Raw genomic sequence first — 14,552 nt, 5'->3', positions numbered from 1 at the left:
CCCCCTTTCCAGTTTTCCATACGAGTCCCTTTTTGAAATACGCACAAATAGGAAATGTTATCCCCAAATTAAAATGATAACCCAAATTTTCATAGAAGTGATTCTATAATTTGGATTTTTGTGGGTTTAAAAATTAATATTCATATATATAAATGGAAAATTCTTATTCTTGTTTGAAGGGGTAGAAAGAAAGGGAATAAGCATTTATTTAGTGCCTACTATTTGTCAGTCACTGTACTAAGTGGTATATAAATATCTTGTTTGATCCTCAAAACCACCCTGTGACGTATAGGTACTATGCTATTATCTCCATTTTATGATTGAGGAAAGTGAGGCAAACAAAAGTTAAGTGACTTGATTGAGGTCACATGGTTATTAAGCATCTGAAGTAGGATTTGAACTCTAGTCTTGACTCCAGGCCAAGCATGCTCTATCCACTGTATCACTTAACTGCCTCTGTCAGAAGAAGTGCACAACACACACAAAGGAAAAGATTTCTCAGCTACTTTTCGTAATTGCTGGAAATGAACTTTGATTTTTAGGTTACCTACTAATTTTTTATTCATCATTTACATAACATAGGATGTCATAAGGACAGTTATTTAAGGTTTGCTTGTCTGTTGCTTCCAGCATTCGTGACCGACAGATTGCCTTGGAGGCTGAACTGAGGACGGTGCAGGCTTCCTTCCAGGATCTGGAGAACTTCCTAAAGTGGATGCCAGAGGCAGAAACCACAGCTAATGTGCTTGAAAATGCAGCACAGCAGGAGAATGCTCTCCAGGACACTGGTTTGGCCAAGCAACTCAAAAAGCAGATTCAGGTGAGTGACTGTAAAATCAGCACGTTGATTCGTAGCTGAACCTTACATTGTAATGGATCTATATATTGTTGTTTTTTCTTCTCCCACTTAATAGTATTTAATTTTTTCCAATTACATGTAAAGATAGTTTTCAACATTCACTTTTATAAGATTTTGAGCTCCAAATTTTTTTTCTCCCTCCTTCCCACCCTCCCCTTCCCTCCCCAAGATGACAAGCAATCTGATATAGGCTATACATGTACGATAATATTATTAAACATATTTCTACATTAGTCATGTTGTGAAAGAAGCATTAGGGCCAGTGCTCTATCCTCTATGCCATCTAGCTGTCCCAATATGACTTTTGTGTGTATATATGTGTATGTGTGTATGTGTGTGTGTGTGTGTGTAATTACGTTTTTTTTTTTTTTTTTTTTTTTTTTTTTTTGCTTTTTGGTGAGGTGAGGGTTAAGTAACTTGCCCAGGGTCACAAAGCTAGTAAATGTCAAGTGTCTGAGGCTGGATTTGCACTCAGGTCCTCCTAACTCCAACTCCAACCTATAATAAAGAAAAAAAAGAGAAAATAGTATGCCTCGTTCTGCATTCAGACTCCATAGTTTTTTCTCTGGATGTGGATAGCATTTTCCTTCATGAATCATTTGGAATTGTCTTAGGTCATTGTATTGCTGGGAAGAGCTATGTCTATCAGTGATTGGCACAAAATGTTGCTGTACAGTGTACAGTGTTCTCTTGGTTTTGCTCAATACTGTTCTTCTTGTTAGAAGATGGAAAGATCAATAGGGAAAGTGGTAAATCTTGTTCTGTTATGAACCTGGGGGTGCTTCAAATAGAGGCCTGATTTTTGTTAACATGGTAATCGAGATGCTCATTCAGATGTGTGTTTTTCTCTAGTCTCATTACTGTTATATGCATCCCTTTTGTGGTTATCCTCATTTGACCCAAAGTGTTTTCTTTCTGTTTAACTTCTTTATTTAGACTTCAAAATGTCCTTAGAAAACTTTCTAAAATTTTTTACCTGTGACCTATGGACCTGTTTTTTTTTTCTCTTTTTAATACTTTGATTTGTAATTGATTTCCTTCATATTTTCTTTCTCTGCATTTTATGCCTTTAAAAACATTATTCTGGGAAGGTTATCCATGATCTTTACCAGACTGCCACAGGAGGTGGTCCAGGATAAGAAAAGGTTGAGAACTCTTGATCTGGTCCAACTTTTCATTTTACCGATAAGGATCACACCCGTTAGTAAGTGCCTGAAGCCAGATCTGCACTCAGAAAGATGAGTCTTCCTGACTCTGTGCCTGGTACTGTCTTTCCATTTTCTGATTTTCAGCTGAGAGCAAATGAAGGCCCACCCTAGAGAAGTAAAGTATCTTTCCCAAGTTTACAGTGTGAATTATGTTTTTGTTTTTTTTTGCTTTTTAGTGAGGTCGGGGTTAAGTAACTTGCCCAGGGTCACAAAGCTAGTGTCAAGTGTCTGAGGCTGGATTTGCACTCAGGTCCTCCTAACTCCAAGGCCAGAGCTCTATCCACTGCGCCATCTACCTGCCCCCACACTGAATTATGAACCAAATAAATATAGAGTATAAAAGACACCTGCCATATTCACTGTGCAGTGTCTAGTCCTGGGTTTGAAAGTTTCTTAAATACTTAACTTTGGTTAGTGTTCACTTGACTGCCATGTTGATGCTTATAAGTAGAGGTGGTCAGTACATTTGTTTTTCTTCCGACATGAGATGATGCTACATTTTGGGATAGAGACATTTTGTGATAGATTTGTTAAAAAGAAGCTTAATATGGCCCAGTGTCAAACATGCATGTTGTAAAATCTTTGCTCATGCCATTTTTTTTACCTTCCTCTTAGCCATTTTTTTTACCTTCCTCTTACTTAATTATTCATAGATCTTCCCTTCTAAACTCAGACTACTTCAGGAATTCTCCTTGTCCAAATTCAGTGGCCTCAGATTACCTCTACATTTTTTGTCTTATGAAATCAGTTTGTGCAGTATTATATTAGACTTGTTATACTTTTTTGTCTTTTTAGTGATTTAATTATTTTTAGTAAAATTAAATTTAGTCATTATTCTCTTTTCCCAAAAAGAAGTTCATTGTAGGTAGGGATAGACTCTTTTATTTTCTTTTTTAAAATAAAAGTTTTATTCCTTTGTCCATACTGTGGTCTGTACAAAAGTATTAAGTAAATAGTCATTACACTGAAGCCTTACTACATGATTTCTTTTTTTTTTGGACAGTCAATTGGGGTTAAGTGACTTGCCCAGGGTCACACAGCTAGTAAGTGTCAAGTTGCTGAGGTCACATTTGAACTCAAATCCTTATGACTCCAGGGCCAGTGCTCTATGCACTATGCCATCTAGCTGTCCCAACATGACTTTTGTGTGTGTGTATGTGTGTGTGTGTGTGTGTGTGTGTGTGTGTGTGTAATTAATATAAACTATATCCATCTTGGAATATTTCCTAATACTCTTAATACTCTTTCCTACCTCATATCAATCAATAAGCATTAATTAATCACTAGCCACTGTCATAAGCACTGATGATATAAAGATACAAAAAGGAACTGCCACTGCCTTCATGGAGTTTATATTGTAACAGGAAAGACAATGTGTACATAAAATTTTTTTTCTAAATGTGTAGAGTCCCATAGAATCCCTCCCCTGTACTTTTATTGATAGAGTTAAATAATGTAAATTAATTATATGTGATAGCATATGTCTCAGCCCTCACCCATTATCCATCATCTCTATCAAAAGAAGGCAACATTCACCATCATTAATACTCTGAATTAAAAATTGATCATTTTATTGATATAAGTGCTGACATTTTTAGTATTATTTACTTTTACCTTATTTTGTTTTATTATATACCTTAATTCAGCATTAGTTTATTTTCATCAGTTTTTTTCTTAATTCTTTTTCATCTTCTTTTCTTTTCTTTTTCTTTTTTCTTTTCTTTTCTTTTTTGTTTTTGGCTAGGCAATGGGGTTGAGTGACTTGCCCTGGGTCACACAGCTAGTAAGTGTTATGTGTTTGAGGCCGTATTTGAACTCAGGTCCTCTTGAATCCAGGGCCAGTGCTCTATCCACTGTGCCCCCTAGCTGCCTCTCATCTTCTTTTCTTATGATACAATAATATTCCATTACATTTGTATTTCACATTCTGTTCAACTATTTTCCAATAAATGGAAATCTCTTTTGTTTCTGGTCATTTGCTTATCCTCAAAATTTCTAATAGGAATACTTTGGAATATATAGGACTTTCACCTTTGTCTGTGACATTCTTGGGATTTATATGATATTCCTGTTTAAAGCTTAGAAACAATTTTGTTTTCTAGGCTAGTTTCCCCATTGCTTTGTTGAGTAGCCGGATCAGTTTTCAGCTCTATCAACAGTATTATTCATGTGCTTGTCTTCCCACTGTCCCTCCATCATTTAGTATTTTCATCTTTTATCATCTTTGCCAGTTTTTTTAAATACATGAGATGAAACTTCAAAGTTGTCTAATTTTACAATTTCTCTTATTCTTAGTGATTTAGAGGATTTTTGATGGTTGTTGATGTTTTGGTTTTCATTTCTCCTTTTTAAAATTTTTTGTATGTTTAATGGGAATATATATGTATAGCCTATATCAGATTGTGCATTGTCTTGGGGAAGAAGGTGAGGAGGGAGGGGGAAAATTTAAAACTCACAAGCTTATAAAAATGATTGTTGATAAATCAAAATAAATTAATAAAACTCTTTGTATCCTTTGACTACCTCTCTCTTGGGAAATGGCTATCCTAGAACATCTTCAAAGGACTCAATTATTTTTATTCATCCGATAAGACCTCTAAATACCAGAAGCCATGATAAATGTTACATTGTTGATTCCTTATGACAGTGTAAAGATGGTCCACTTTACTTGACTCTTAACCTCAAGTAGTTGTGTAGATTGCGAGTAGTTGTCTAGATTGCTTTTATATGTAAGTAATATTTCCTCATGTCTTTAAACACTATGGTATGTTTTTAAACAAATGGTCATATATATGGCAATGTAGGTCCAGTATAGACATCTGAGGGCATTCATATTAACATATGTTTGTGTGGATGTATGTATGTATGTATGACACCATATCCCCTTTCCCCCATAAGATCATTAGTTTAACACCATGTAATTGATAATTTTTGTGTGTATATGCAATGTAAAAGAATTGAGATTTGGCCATTTTATACTGTTTAAAAGCATCTCTTACACAACTTGTCATTTTAATATTTAGGTGCACAATCTATACTTTGTTATCATCCATGTTCAGGCAACATACCCTTATTATTTTTACTGTATTGAGGATATCCTCGTATTTATGTAAATCGAAAGTCTTCAAGATTTGTAGCAGATTAGCTTTTATAATCATTGATTACTGCTTAATAGTTAATCTTGTATTCATGTCTAAAGAGAGATTTGGAAGACTATATTTGAAGCAGTAATAATTCATGGGTAAAAACCAAAAAAATCTTTAAGAAGAATGTAAGATAATGGTAATGTTTTATATCTAAAGATTTTAACCATTCCTCCTTATGTTATTATGTTAGGGAACATTTTCTTACAATGACACATAGTCATTCAAAATATTTAAAGAACATTCCTAATTATGTAGGGAGAGATGAGAGGAGAGTGCTAAATGTCATTTTTTTCTAGTGAGAAAAAATGGAGGACTACCATGCTAATGTCAGGATTTTTTCAAAAAGTGAACTAGAATGTAGGTTTTAGACTAATATTTTGAAGTAAAACAAAACAATTGTCATTAGGTATAAATTTGTAGAAATACTTCATTTGTATTTTTGTTAATAACCTATAAAAGCCAATTAAGCACAATGTTTATTTTAAAATCTTAAAAATATTTTTAGTCACTGAAAGAGAAAGAAAATGTATGTCAGCAATTTTTACATTGCACATTTCAAATATATATTGTATTTTTCTTTTTTATCATGTGATTTATTATAAAATATTTCTCTTCTGGCTTTACTTTAAAGATTATTTTTACCTTTGTGTACCATTGTTAGTGAACCTTCTTTTTGCTCTTTATTTCCAAGGCTAGTGAAAACTTTTATTTCCCTTGGGTTTTTGGATAATCTAATTTTCCTATTAAATAAACATTTGAAATTGAAACTTTGGGAGGTTTACCTTAAAAGGGAAATAATTTGAAAGCAAACTTAACATAAAAGCAATTTTTAGAGTTTGATTTTATGTACACGGTTTAAATTAAGGCATAAGGGAACCCAGGCTATTTTGTGTTTAGGGCACAGAACAAAGCTGATTACATACCTTGTACACTGGTTACAATGTTCTAGGTCTTAGGATATATCGCCTGATTCATGGCCGTGATAGAACTGTGTGAAGAGCAAGTTGACATTTTCTCCATGTTCAGATGAATCTTGGGTGAAATGAAGTGAAGGAGGGTGTGCTTTTGTTAATTTAATTTCTGGAAGGACGCTACATTTTTATGTATGCCATGTCTTTAATGGAAAAAAGCATCATTTTGAGCAACATTTGTTTCATTGCCTCACTACAGGGCTGTCTCAGGTAGCTTATAACTTAAGTAATCAATCCTCTTAGTGATAGACTGGTAGCACAAGTATGTCCTCTTCAAATGGATATGTGTTTGATTTTTAGTGGTTAGGAGTAGATGAGAAAAGAAATAAGAACTGAATAAGTGTACACAAACTAGAAACAAACTTTTTATTAGGCTATTTCCCCTAATATTTTAAAACATTGCCATATTCTACATTAAAATAATTCTTAGTATTTCCCAAACTAATCAATTAATAAAGAATATTTATTTTGAACCCTTATTGTGCTCATAATATATTTTGCTTTTTAAATGTTTTATGAACATATATTTTAAAATGTCATTCTAACTCTCTAGTTTCTCAGCCTTTGCTCAATAGAACCCTACCTTATAGCAACAAAATACATTTAAGTAATACAAATTAATTGTAATTCTAAACTATGTCTTAAAATGAATGTCTCTTTCTGCACCTGTGGTCCACTACTTCTCTGTCAAAAAGAGGTACAAAACATTTGTCCATTCTTCCTAGCTGTCTTCCCGAAACTATGATTGGACACTACTTTGATCAGAGTTCTGATCTTTCAAAATTGTATTCCTTTATGTTACTATGGTAAATTCTTCAGATTCTGCTTACTTTCATTGTGGAATGTAAAGTATTGAAGGGTACAGAGATATGAGTAGATTAAACAACATTAGTCAATCTTAGAACGTTGGACATACCTAGTCCAATCTTTTCATTTATTACATTATAGGAAGTTGAAGCCCAGAGAGCCATTTTTGCCAGATATTAAAAGCAAATAAGTAGAGGACCAGAACCCAACTCTCCTGATTCCTGGGTCAGTGCTTTTTCTCCTTCTGCCCCACCTTGCCCCCAATTTCCCTGGAGAGATAAGATACAAATGTGAAGATACTGAAAACAACTGGACAACAAAATACTCACGAAAAGTTCAATAATGAGAGGCAGCTAGTTGGTGCAGTGGATAGTGCTCTGGTCTTGGAGATAGAAGGACCTGAGTTCAAATCTGACCTCAGTGATGCTGGGCAAGTCACTTAACCCCAATTGCTTCACCAGAAAGCAAAAAAAAGAAAAAAAAGTTCAATAATGTAACATTATATAATTAAAAGCTACATGACTGGTAGAGTCAGTGTGACCACAGTTCAGAAAGAGGCCTAGTAGGTAGAGAACATGGACTGATATGGTTAAGGAAGGGTTCTTGTGGGAGTTAGGATGAGAGGCAGAACTCAAATTCAATGATTTGAATAGATGAAGAAAGTAGGCTGTTCAGATGGGAAGAATAGGGAAGTTAGGTGGCATGGTAGATAGAGCACTGGACCTAGCATTAGGGATACTTATCTTCATGAGTTCAAATATGGCCTCAGAAACTTACCAATTGTATGACCCTGGCCAAGTCACTCAACCCTTTTCCCTCAATTTCCTCATCTGTAAAATGAGCAAGAGAAGGAAATGACAAACCACTCCAGTATCTTTGCCAAGAAAACCCTAAATGAGGTCACTAAGAGTCAGTCATGACTAAAAATGACTGAATAACAAAGAGTGAGCAATAGTGTAGAGATGCTGGCTAAGATTTCATATATGGTTCTGCTTGTAAAGAATGTTTCATGAAGTTCTGCCTATTTCAGTCCTTCTTTGAGACTATTTTTTTTTTAAGGTGAATGCTGATGTTACCTTGGCTTATTGAACCAAAACATGACATTGATTGCCTGACCAAGCATTTCAAGTGTTTGGCAAGGTCATGCCACAGACAAGATGTTATTGTTCAGTTGTTTAGTGTCTGACTCTTCGTGATCCTGTTTGGGATTTTCTTGGCAAAAAATACTGCAGTGGTTTCCACTTCTTCTTTACCTTATTTGACAGATGAGGAAACTGAGGTAAACAGGATTAAAGTGACTTGCATAGAGTCACACAGCTAGCAAGTGTCTGTGGCTGGATTTGAACTTAGGTCTTCCAGACTCCAGGCCTGGTGCTCTATCCATTGTGTCACCCAGCCTTCCCCACAGACAAGATAAACAACTTCAATTTTTCTGTATTATAATGTTTATAGATATTGTGTACATGAAACAATCTATTGATATAATATCTATCATAAAATATGTTAATCATCAGTTTTCTGCTATTTAATATTAATATCTAAAGGATCTTGTTGATAAAGTTGTCTGTGACATTTTTATCCTTTATTATTGCAAAAATCATGCGAGGTTCTTAACAGCATACTTTTAGTTCTGGTGTCCAGTTGTTTTTCCTTTTTTTGGTGATTCAAGTCTAAGGAGGTAAGGCTTAGATTTTACTAAACTCATTAGCAAGCATTCATTGAGTGCCTCTTGTGTGCCCTATACTGTGAGGAGAATAAGCAACTTTATTGAAGTATCTCCACCTAATGATTCTACAATGTGCACTCTCATATCATTTGCTATTTAGTTGTGTTATTGACATTCCATCCTGGCAGTTCTGTAATCGATATCTTGGCATATTAATTCTAAACAGAGGGAGGCACTCTAGGCACAGGATGTGTTCTAGTGGTGGAAAGCAAAAAACAAGCGACTGGGACACAACTGGCTGGTAACCGAGGAGGAAAAAATACTGTATTAGAGCAACATTTAAATATTTGAAGAGATTTTGAAATAAAGGCAAAGGAGACCTGAGGAAATAGGTAGACATTTTCTAAAATTTATGAAGATAAGGTGTTTGTGTGCTGTTAGTACTGCACGAGAAGACTGTAACCTTTTTTGAATGACTCCTTTTCTGATTTACTTTTTTAAGGAATAATACGACATGGAGCTGTAATATTACACAGGTTATTAATTTGAGTAAGGCAGTGATAATGAGTAACATCTGGATTCTATTTCTGGCTGTGATCTTTGACCAAGACATTGAATCATTCTGTGTCATTTTCATCATCTTGAAAATGGGAATTAAATCTCAACATATTTGTTTCGGTTTTGACTTGTAACAGTGACCCTAAGATGGTTTAGAGGGTCCTGCAAGGTCTAATCATATATCTAGCTTATTTTTGTGCCCAAGTTATCTTATTCCTATTTTTTTTTTTAAAAACACAGTTCTGTGGAAACAGCTGGAGAACATAAAATAGCTTTCTGAAAAGGGGATTGTAATATTCTGGAATGAACCATAATAGCCTTTTATTAATGTTACTTTTTGATAGGTAAGTTCTGACATATTCTATTTAGTAATGACTTTATTTCCAGGTATGGAAATAGATGCATTTGGTAGCTCATTGGGCAGATCTGCTTCAATTTTAAGCAAAGACATGTATACCCCTGCAGTCATTCATCCATTCATTTAGTTTTTTTTTAAGATAATCTAGCTTTGAGACCTGTCCTTATGTGATTGATTAGCCCCTAACGTATGGCTTGATATCATTAAAGCCAGGTATCCCTCTGTTCTTCTCTCAAGATTTATAACAGAGCCTATTATTCACTCACTCCACAGTGCTCTGCCAGAGCTGCATTTAGTCTGGGAGTGAACACATCCTTCTCCAGAGTGAGGGAGTGAATGCCTTTCTATCTCCTAATATAAACCGGCTCCGAGGGATGAACTATTATTATCTGTTGGAGCTGTCTTCCCAAGGGGCTTCTGCTTTGTGTCGGCAGCGTTAATGTTTCACTTAATGTCCTTCTTGGCTACCAACTGCGCTCCTCTACGACAACAGACAGCACTTGGCTCAACTACTTGCTTCCTTTTCCACCCGTGCTGAGCTGAGCAAACACTGGCTTGGGAGCATCTGTCAGGGGCTTTCTGTTCGGCGTTTATGCGTGCTTTTTAGATTGAGAAGAACTTGAAGGTGTATAATTCTTCTCCTTGGGAAGCTACAGCTTATACCTCTCCCATGTATTTCTGGAAACGAGCATGCTCAGAAAACTGGCAAATCCTTGTCCAGTGACCAGGAGGAAATGAGCATTGCTCTTCATTTATAATGCAAATTCTGAGGTGTCTTCAGAAGTGTGGCAAACTTAAAATGATGGCTGTGGTGAGAACATCTCTTCAGAAAGTTGTGGTTTTGTTGCATCGTTTACAAAGGATGGCAGTTTCTTCTCCTCGGTACCAGAAGCTCTGTAAGGTAATTGTAGATTGAAAATGAACATCTCGGGAGTCTGATTATAGGACCCTTTTTTCAAGCTTTAAAAACTGTCATCAGAGTGATGGCATTGAAGCACTTTGCAAATGTCAGATAATAAAATTTATTTGACTGAATACATTTGTGCTAGGACTTTTAAATAATACTACAACTTTAATGAATTTTTTATTTTGTAATAGATGAAAGGTTGTCTTGTTTATGATGTTCTGCTGAAGTGTTTACAGAGAATATAATTAATTGATACTTATTAAAATGTACTTTTTTATTCTTTTGAAAAACAACATCTTACTAGTGCAAGTATTCTACTGGTATAAGTTTCAGGAAAATTAAAAGTAGATCCTATAAAATATTACTTTTATTCTATTTATATAAAACCAATCCCCCTTCCGACATATCTTTCATCCTATCATCTCATTGATTTTTTTCTTTTTCTTTTTTTTTTTTTAAATGAGGAGTGCATGTAAAGAACCATGGAAAATTGCTCTCCTTAGAGCTTTTAGAGCTTGTTGTCTTAATTTCAGAATTGTTGTTGCCTTTTTATTTAGGAAGATTCCTTCATCAGTAGTTACATTAAACATCATAATATTTAAGTGTTAGAAGAGAATCTCAGAGGTTTTCTAGTCCCATCTCTTGCCCTGTATTCGACCTTTCTCTCTCACTCTCCCTCTCTGCCCTGACAGGTGGTCCTCTCTCCAAGTTTGAACACTTCCACAGAGTGGAAAGAACTTACAGTAAAACAAATGTTATCTTCTAAGAAAAGTTAAACAGGAAAATGGAAATTATTTAAAAGTTTCAAATTTCAATTTGTTACTCACTAAATCTGTAAACTCTTTTCAACCATAAATTTGAATTTCTGCTTCTCTTTTGAAGTTAGCGCTGTCATACTTTTTTTTCTTGTGAAGCTATTATTTATAAGTTAAAAATTCGTATTCTTATGGCTTTTTGCAATTACTTGCTGCAGAATGCAATTTTAACATTAGTATCAAACCTGTTTTCCACACATCAATATTAGCATCACTGTGTTTAAATTCCTTTCAAACATTATATTCTCAAAAACTTGCATTGGAACCCTTGTCAGACGCACCTGTGAGCAGAATGAAAATCAGGGCTTTTGAATTTTCTCTTCATGTGGATAATGTAGAACACAAAAATATTGAACATCATTTGCATGGCAAGTTTATACAGTGCTTGAGGGTAGATGAAAAACCAAATAAAGCATGAACTTAATTGTTTTTTGGTTACTTTATTTTCTTTGAACTTTGGCTAAAGCAGTTTCTCCTTATGTAAAGTTTTCCTTGGGAGATATGTAGCAGGTTATGATTGATTGAAATACTGAGCTATTCTTTGCAAGAACCTTTAGAAATATTTCTCACTCACATTATTATCTAAGCAAGGCTTCATAGATAGGATTAATAACAATGTCAGATGAGAGAATCTGTATGTTTCATTAATTCCAAATATTTGGTTCAGTGTGGTGTGTTTCAGTGCATTTCAAAGAATAAATTTGATCTGCTAAAAGCATTTTTTCATGTTAAGGCAGTTTTGTTAAGAGAGAAGACAAGCTCATTCACTCATGCTTTTTTTTTTTTTAAAGAAATTACAAGCATGAATACATAAAGCATCTTTTTTTTTGTTTGGAGCTGGGTCGTTTTGCTGATATATTTGTACAGACTTGCACAATTGTTCATTTGTTTCCACTCTCAGACTGCCAAGTGACTCCAATAGGTGTAGCATGAAAGTTGGTGAGCCAAGCATTGATCAGAAGCAATATCAATAAAGTAAGAGTAATGCTTTAATCAGTTTAGCTAATAGATCCCAAATAAAGGATACCAAAAATTATGATAAAATTTTGTTTACCTTGATCTGTCACCGAGGTTTAGTGGGAACAGAGCAGCTATTTAGGGGAAGGATCCTTCTTGAGCAGATTTCTTGAGAGTGTCATTTAATTATAGCATGAATATGTTTACAATAAATGTGCTGTCTTAGGATAGTCTGGAAGTGGTATTTATGTAACTTTGTGCAGGAATTTATCCTGCCATGTACTTTTTGTACCACTGCTAAATCAGCTTCTGATGCAGCTAACAGAATGAGAAATTTACAATTCCACTATTTTCCAGCAGGTGTCAACATAAGGCAATGCTATCAAAGCTCTGGTTTATGGAACCAAGAAACTAAAAAGGAAACTGGCATGAATATTGTAAATTAAAATGACCTAGTGGGAGATGGATGCATAACATTCATTTTGGTGAACTGAGCACATTTATTTTAGACATTGACATATTGAAATATGTATGATGTCAGTGAGGTACAATTAGATGGTTAACAATTGCTAGCTTTAATAGTTGCTTAGTCATTGTTACTCCTCTGAAAGATGATTGTTAGTGGTAACAGAAAAAAATTCTGCAGCATAGGAATAGTTTTTGTATTCTTTCATCTATAATAGAGTTTAATTGAATTTTATTTGTTATCAGTCTTCATGTATGCAAGGGGATAAATGTCTTAATAACCTCCCCATACGTTTTTCTTCAGAAAGCTTTATTTATGACCACAGTGCTGCTATGAGTTAATTTAACCACCTTCCTCTCTACCCTTTAAATTTAGTTTCTCAGTAAGGTTATACTGTAACTCAAAAAGTAAAAACTTTCAGTCTTTTCCTGATGACAAATGTAGAAACAATCTATCTTTTCTAAATGCATTTTACAGAATAACATCAATAGGAAAAGAGGTTGAGGAATTGAATGTGAAAATTAGCTGTTCTTAATGCATTTCCATCATAGAGTGGTGTTTGCCAGTCTTTGTCATCTCATTCCATCTTCCTATTTAACCTCTTTACTCCCTCCCTTAAGAGGCTGAACTTCAGTCTTTTTCATATTTTTTCATTAGATACTTCAGCATTTTGGTTACTTGTTATAAAAGTTCCAATAAGGACATAATGGGTACATTCAATATCATGTCAGATGTCCATTTTAACTTGTGTATGCCATTTAAAGATTTTAATCTTATAGTTTGGTGTGTGTGTGTGTGTGTGTGTGTGTGTGTGTGTGTGTATGTGTATGCTAGTGGCATCAGCAAAGAAAGTTGTGGTGGTTACGAAATACACTTGTTCCTAATTACAACTTAATTTCTATATTTTGCCCTTTATGAACAGAAGAACAAAGTTTTTTAGAGGTTCATTAGCACATGAGGTGATGTGGTATAGCAAATAGAGCTCTGCCCATCTAGCCAGAAAGACCAGGATTCCAGTTCTGATTCTGACACAGTATAGTTTTGTGGCCATGGGCAAGTCACTTGTCTATCACCTGATACTCAGGCATCTTTCTAAGACTGTAATTTATGCACAGGTTGCAATCTGCTTTGGTGGAAGCAGTTTTCCACACCAAGGAAATCATATTTCTTTGAATAGTTGCCATAATGAATGAAACAACTTGGTTAGAAGTATGGAACATAAGTATCTGCTTCTCTGGAGATATGATTAAACAACATTCAAAACATCTTTAATAGTTATGTGTTCCTAAAATAACCCCACATTGGCTGTTTCATTTTGGACTTTTTTCAGAAGGTGAGCTGGGGTACATATTTGATGGTTGGTTGCTTAAGTCATTTTAATAGTATTAAGATTTTTTCTGTTGCAATTGTACAGGTATGAATTTAACTAAAAACTAAAATTTAACTTTAAAAAGTATGAATTCAAAAAGTCCCTTTTGAATTCCAACACACTTGTTTCATAATATGTACAGTTAGGTCTTCACATATGTACACATTTTACTTATATAAATATTTTGCTACTAAAATATTTCATCTGTGCTATACCTGAGTTGAAACCTAATTGTAACTCATCTGTAGGTTATTTAAAAAAAAATACCACATTTTCATTTTGTTGTTAGTAAGTCAAAGGAAGTAATATTTGTGGGGGAAAAAAAAGCAACTTAGCACAGTGCCTGGCAAATAGTAGGTGCTATACATGTGCTTATTCCCTTCCTTTCCTCCTCTTTCCTCCTCCTTCCCTTCTCCTAGTTGCACCAGAAATTTATACAGTAGTAGACAGTATAGGAAGACTTGC

At 34.6% G+C, this 14,552-nt stretch overlaps 1 protein-coding gene across 10 annotated transcripts in view; it reads left to right on the top strand.

Annotated features, from left to right (window-relative positions):
• UTRN (utrophin) overlaps window positions 1-14,552 on the top strand; it is a 620,052-nt gene that overhangs the window by 332,252 nt on the left and 273,248 nt on the right. For all 10 annotated transcript variants that reach the window (XM_027850670.1, XM_027850661.1, XM_027850663.1 and 7 more), the window contains one exon: window positions 631-820. In XM_027850670.1, the coding sequence (XP_027706471.1) occupies window positions 631-820 (190 nt within the window). The remainder of the gene's footprint in view (window positions 1-630; window positions 821-14,552) is intronic.

The sequence above is a fragment of the Vombatus ursinus genome, unplaced genomic scaffold, assembly GCF_900497805.2.
Source record: "Vombatus ursinus unplaced genomic scaffold, bare-nosed wombat genome assembly UNPS02009132.1, whole genome shotgun sequence".
NCBI classification, from domain to species: Eukaryota; Metazoa; Chordata; class Mammalia; order Diprotodontia; family Vombatidae; genus Vombatus; species Vombatus ursinus.
The sequence above is the reverse complement of the archived record's forward strand: the minus strand, read 5'-3'. Positions and strand labels throughout refer to the sequence as shown.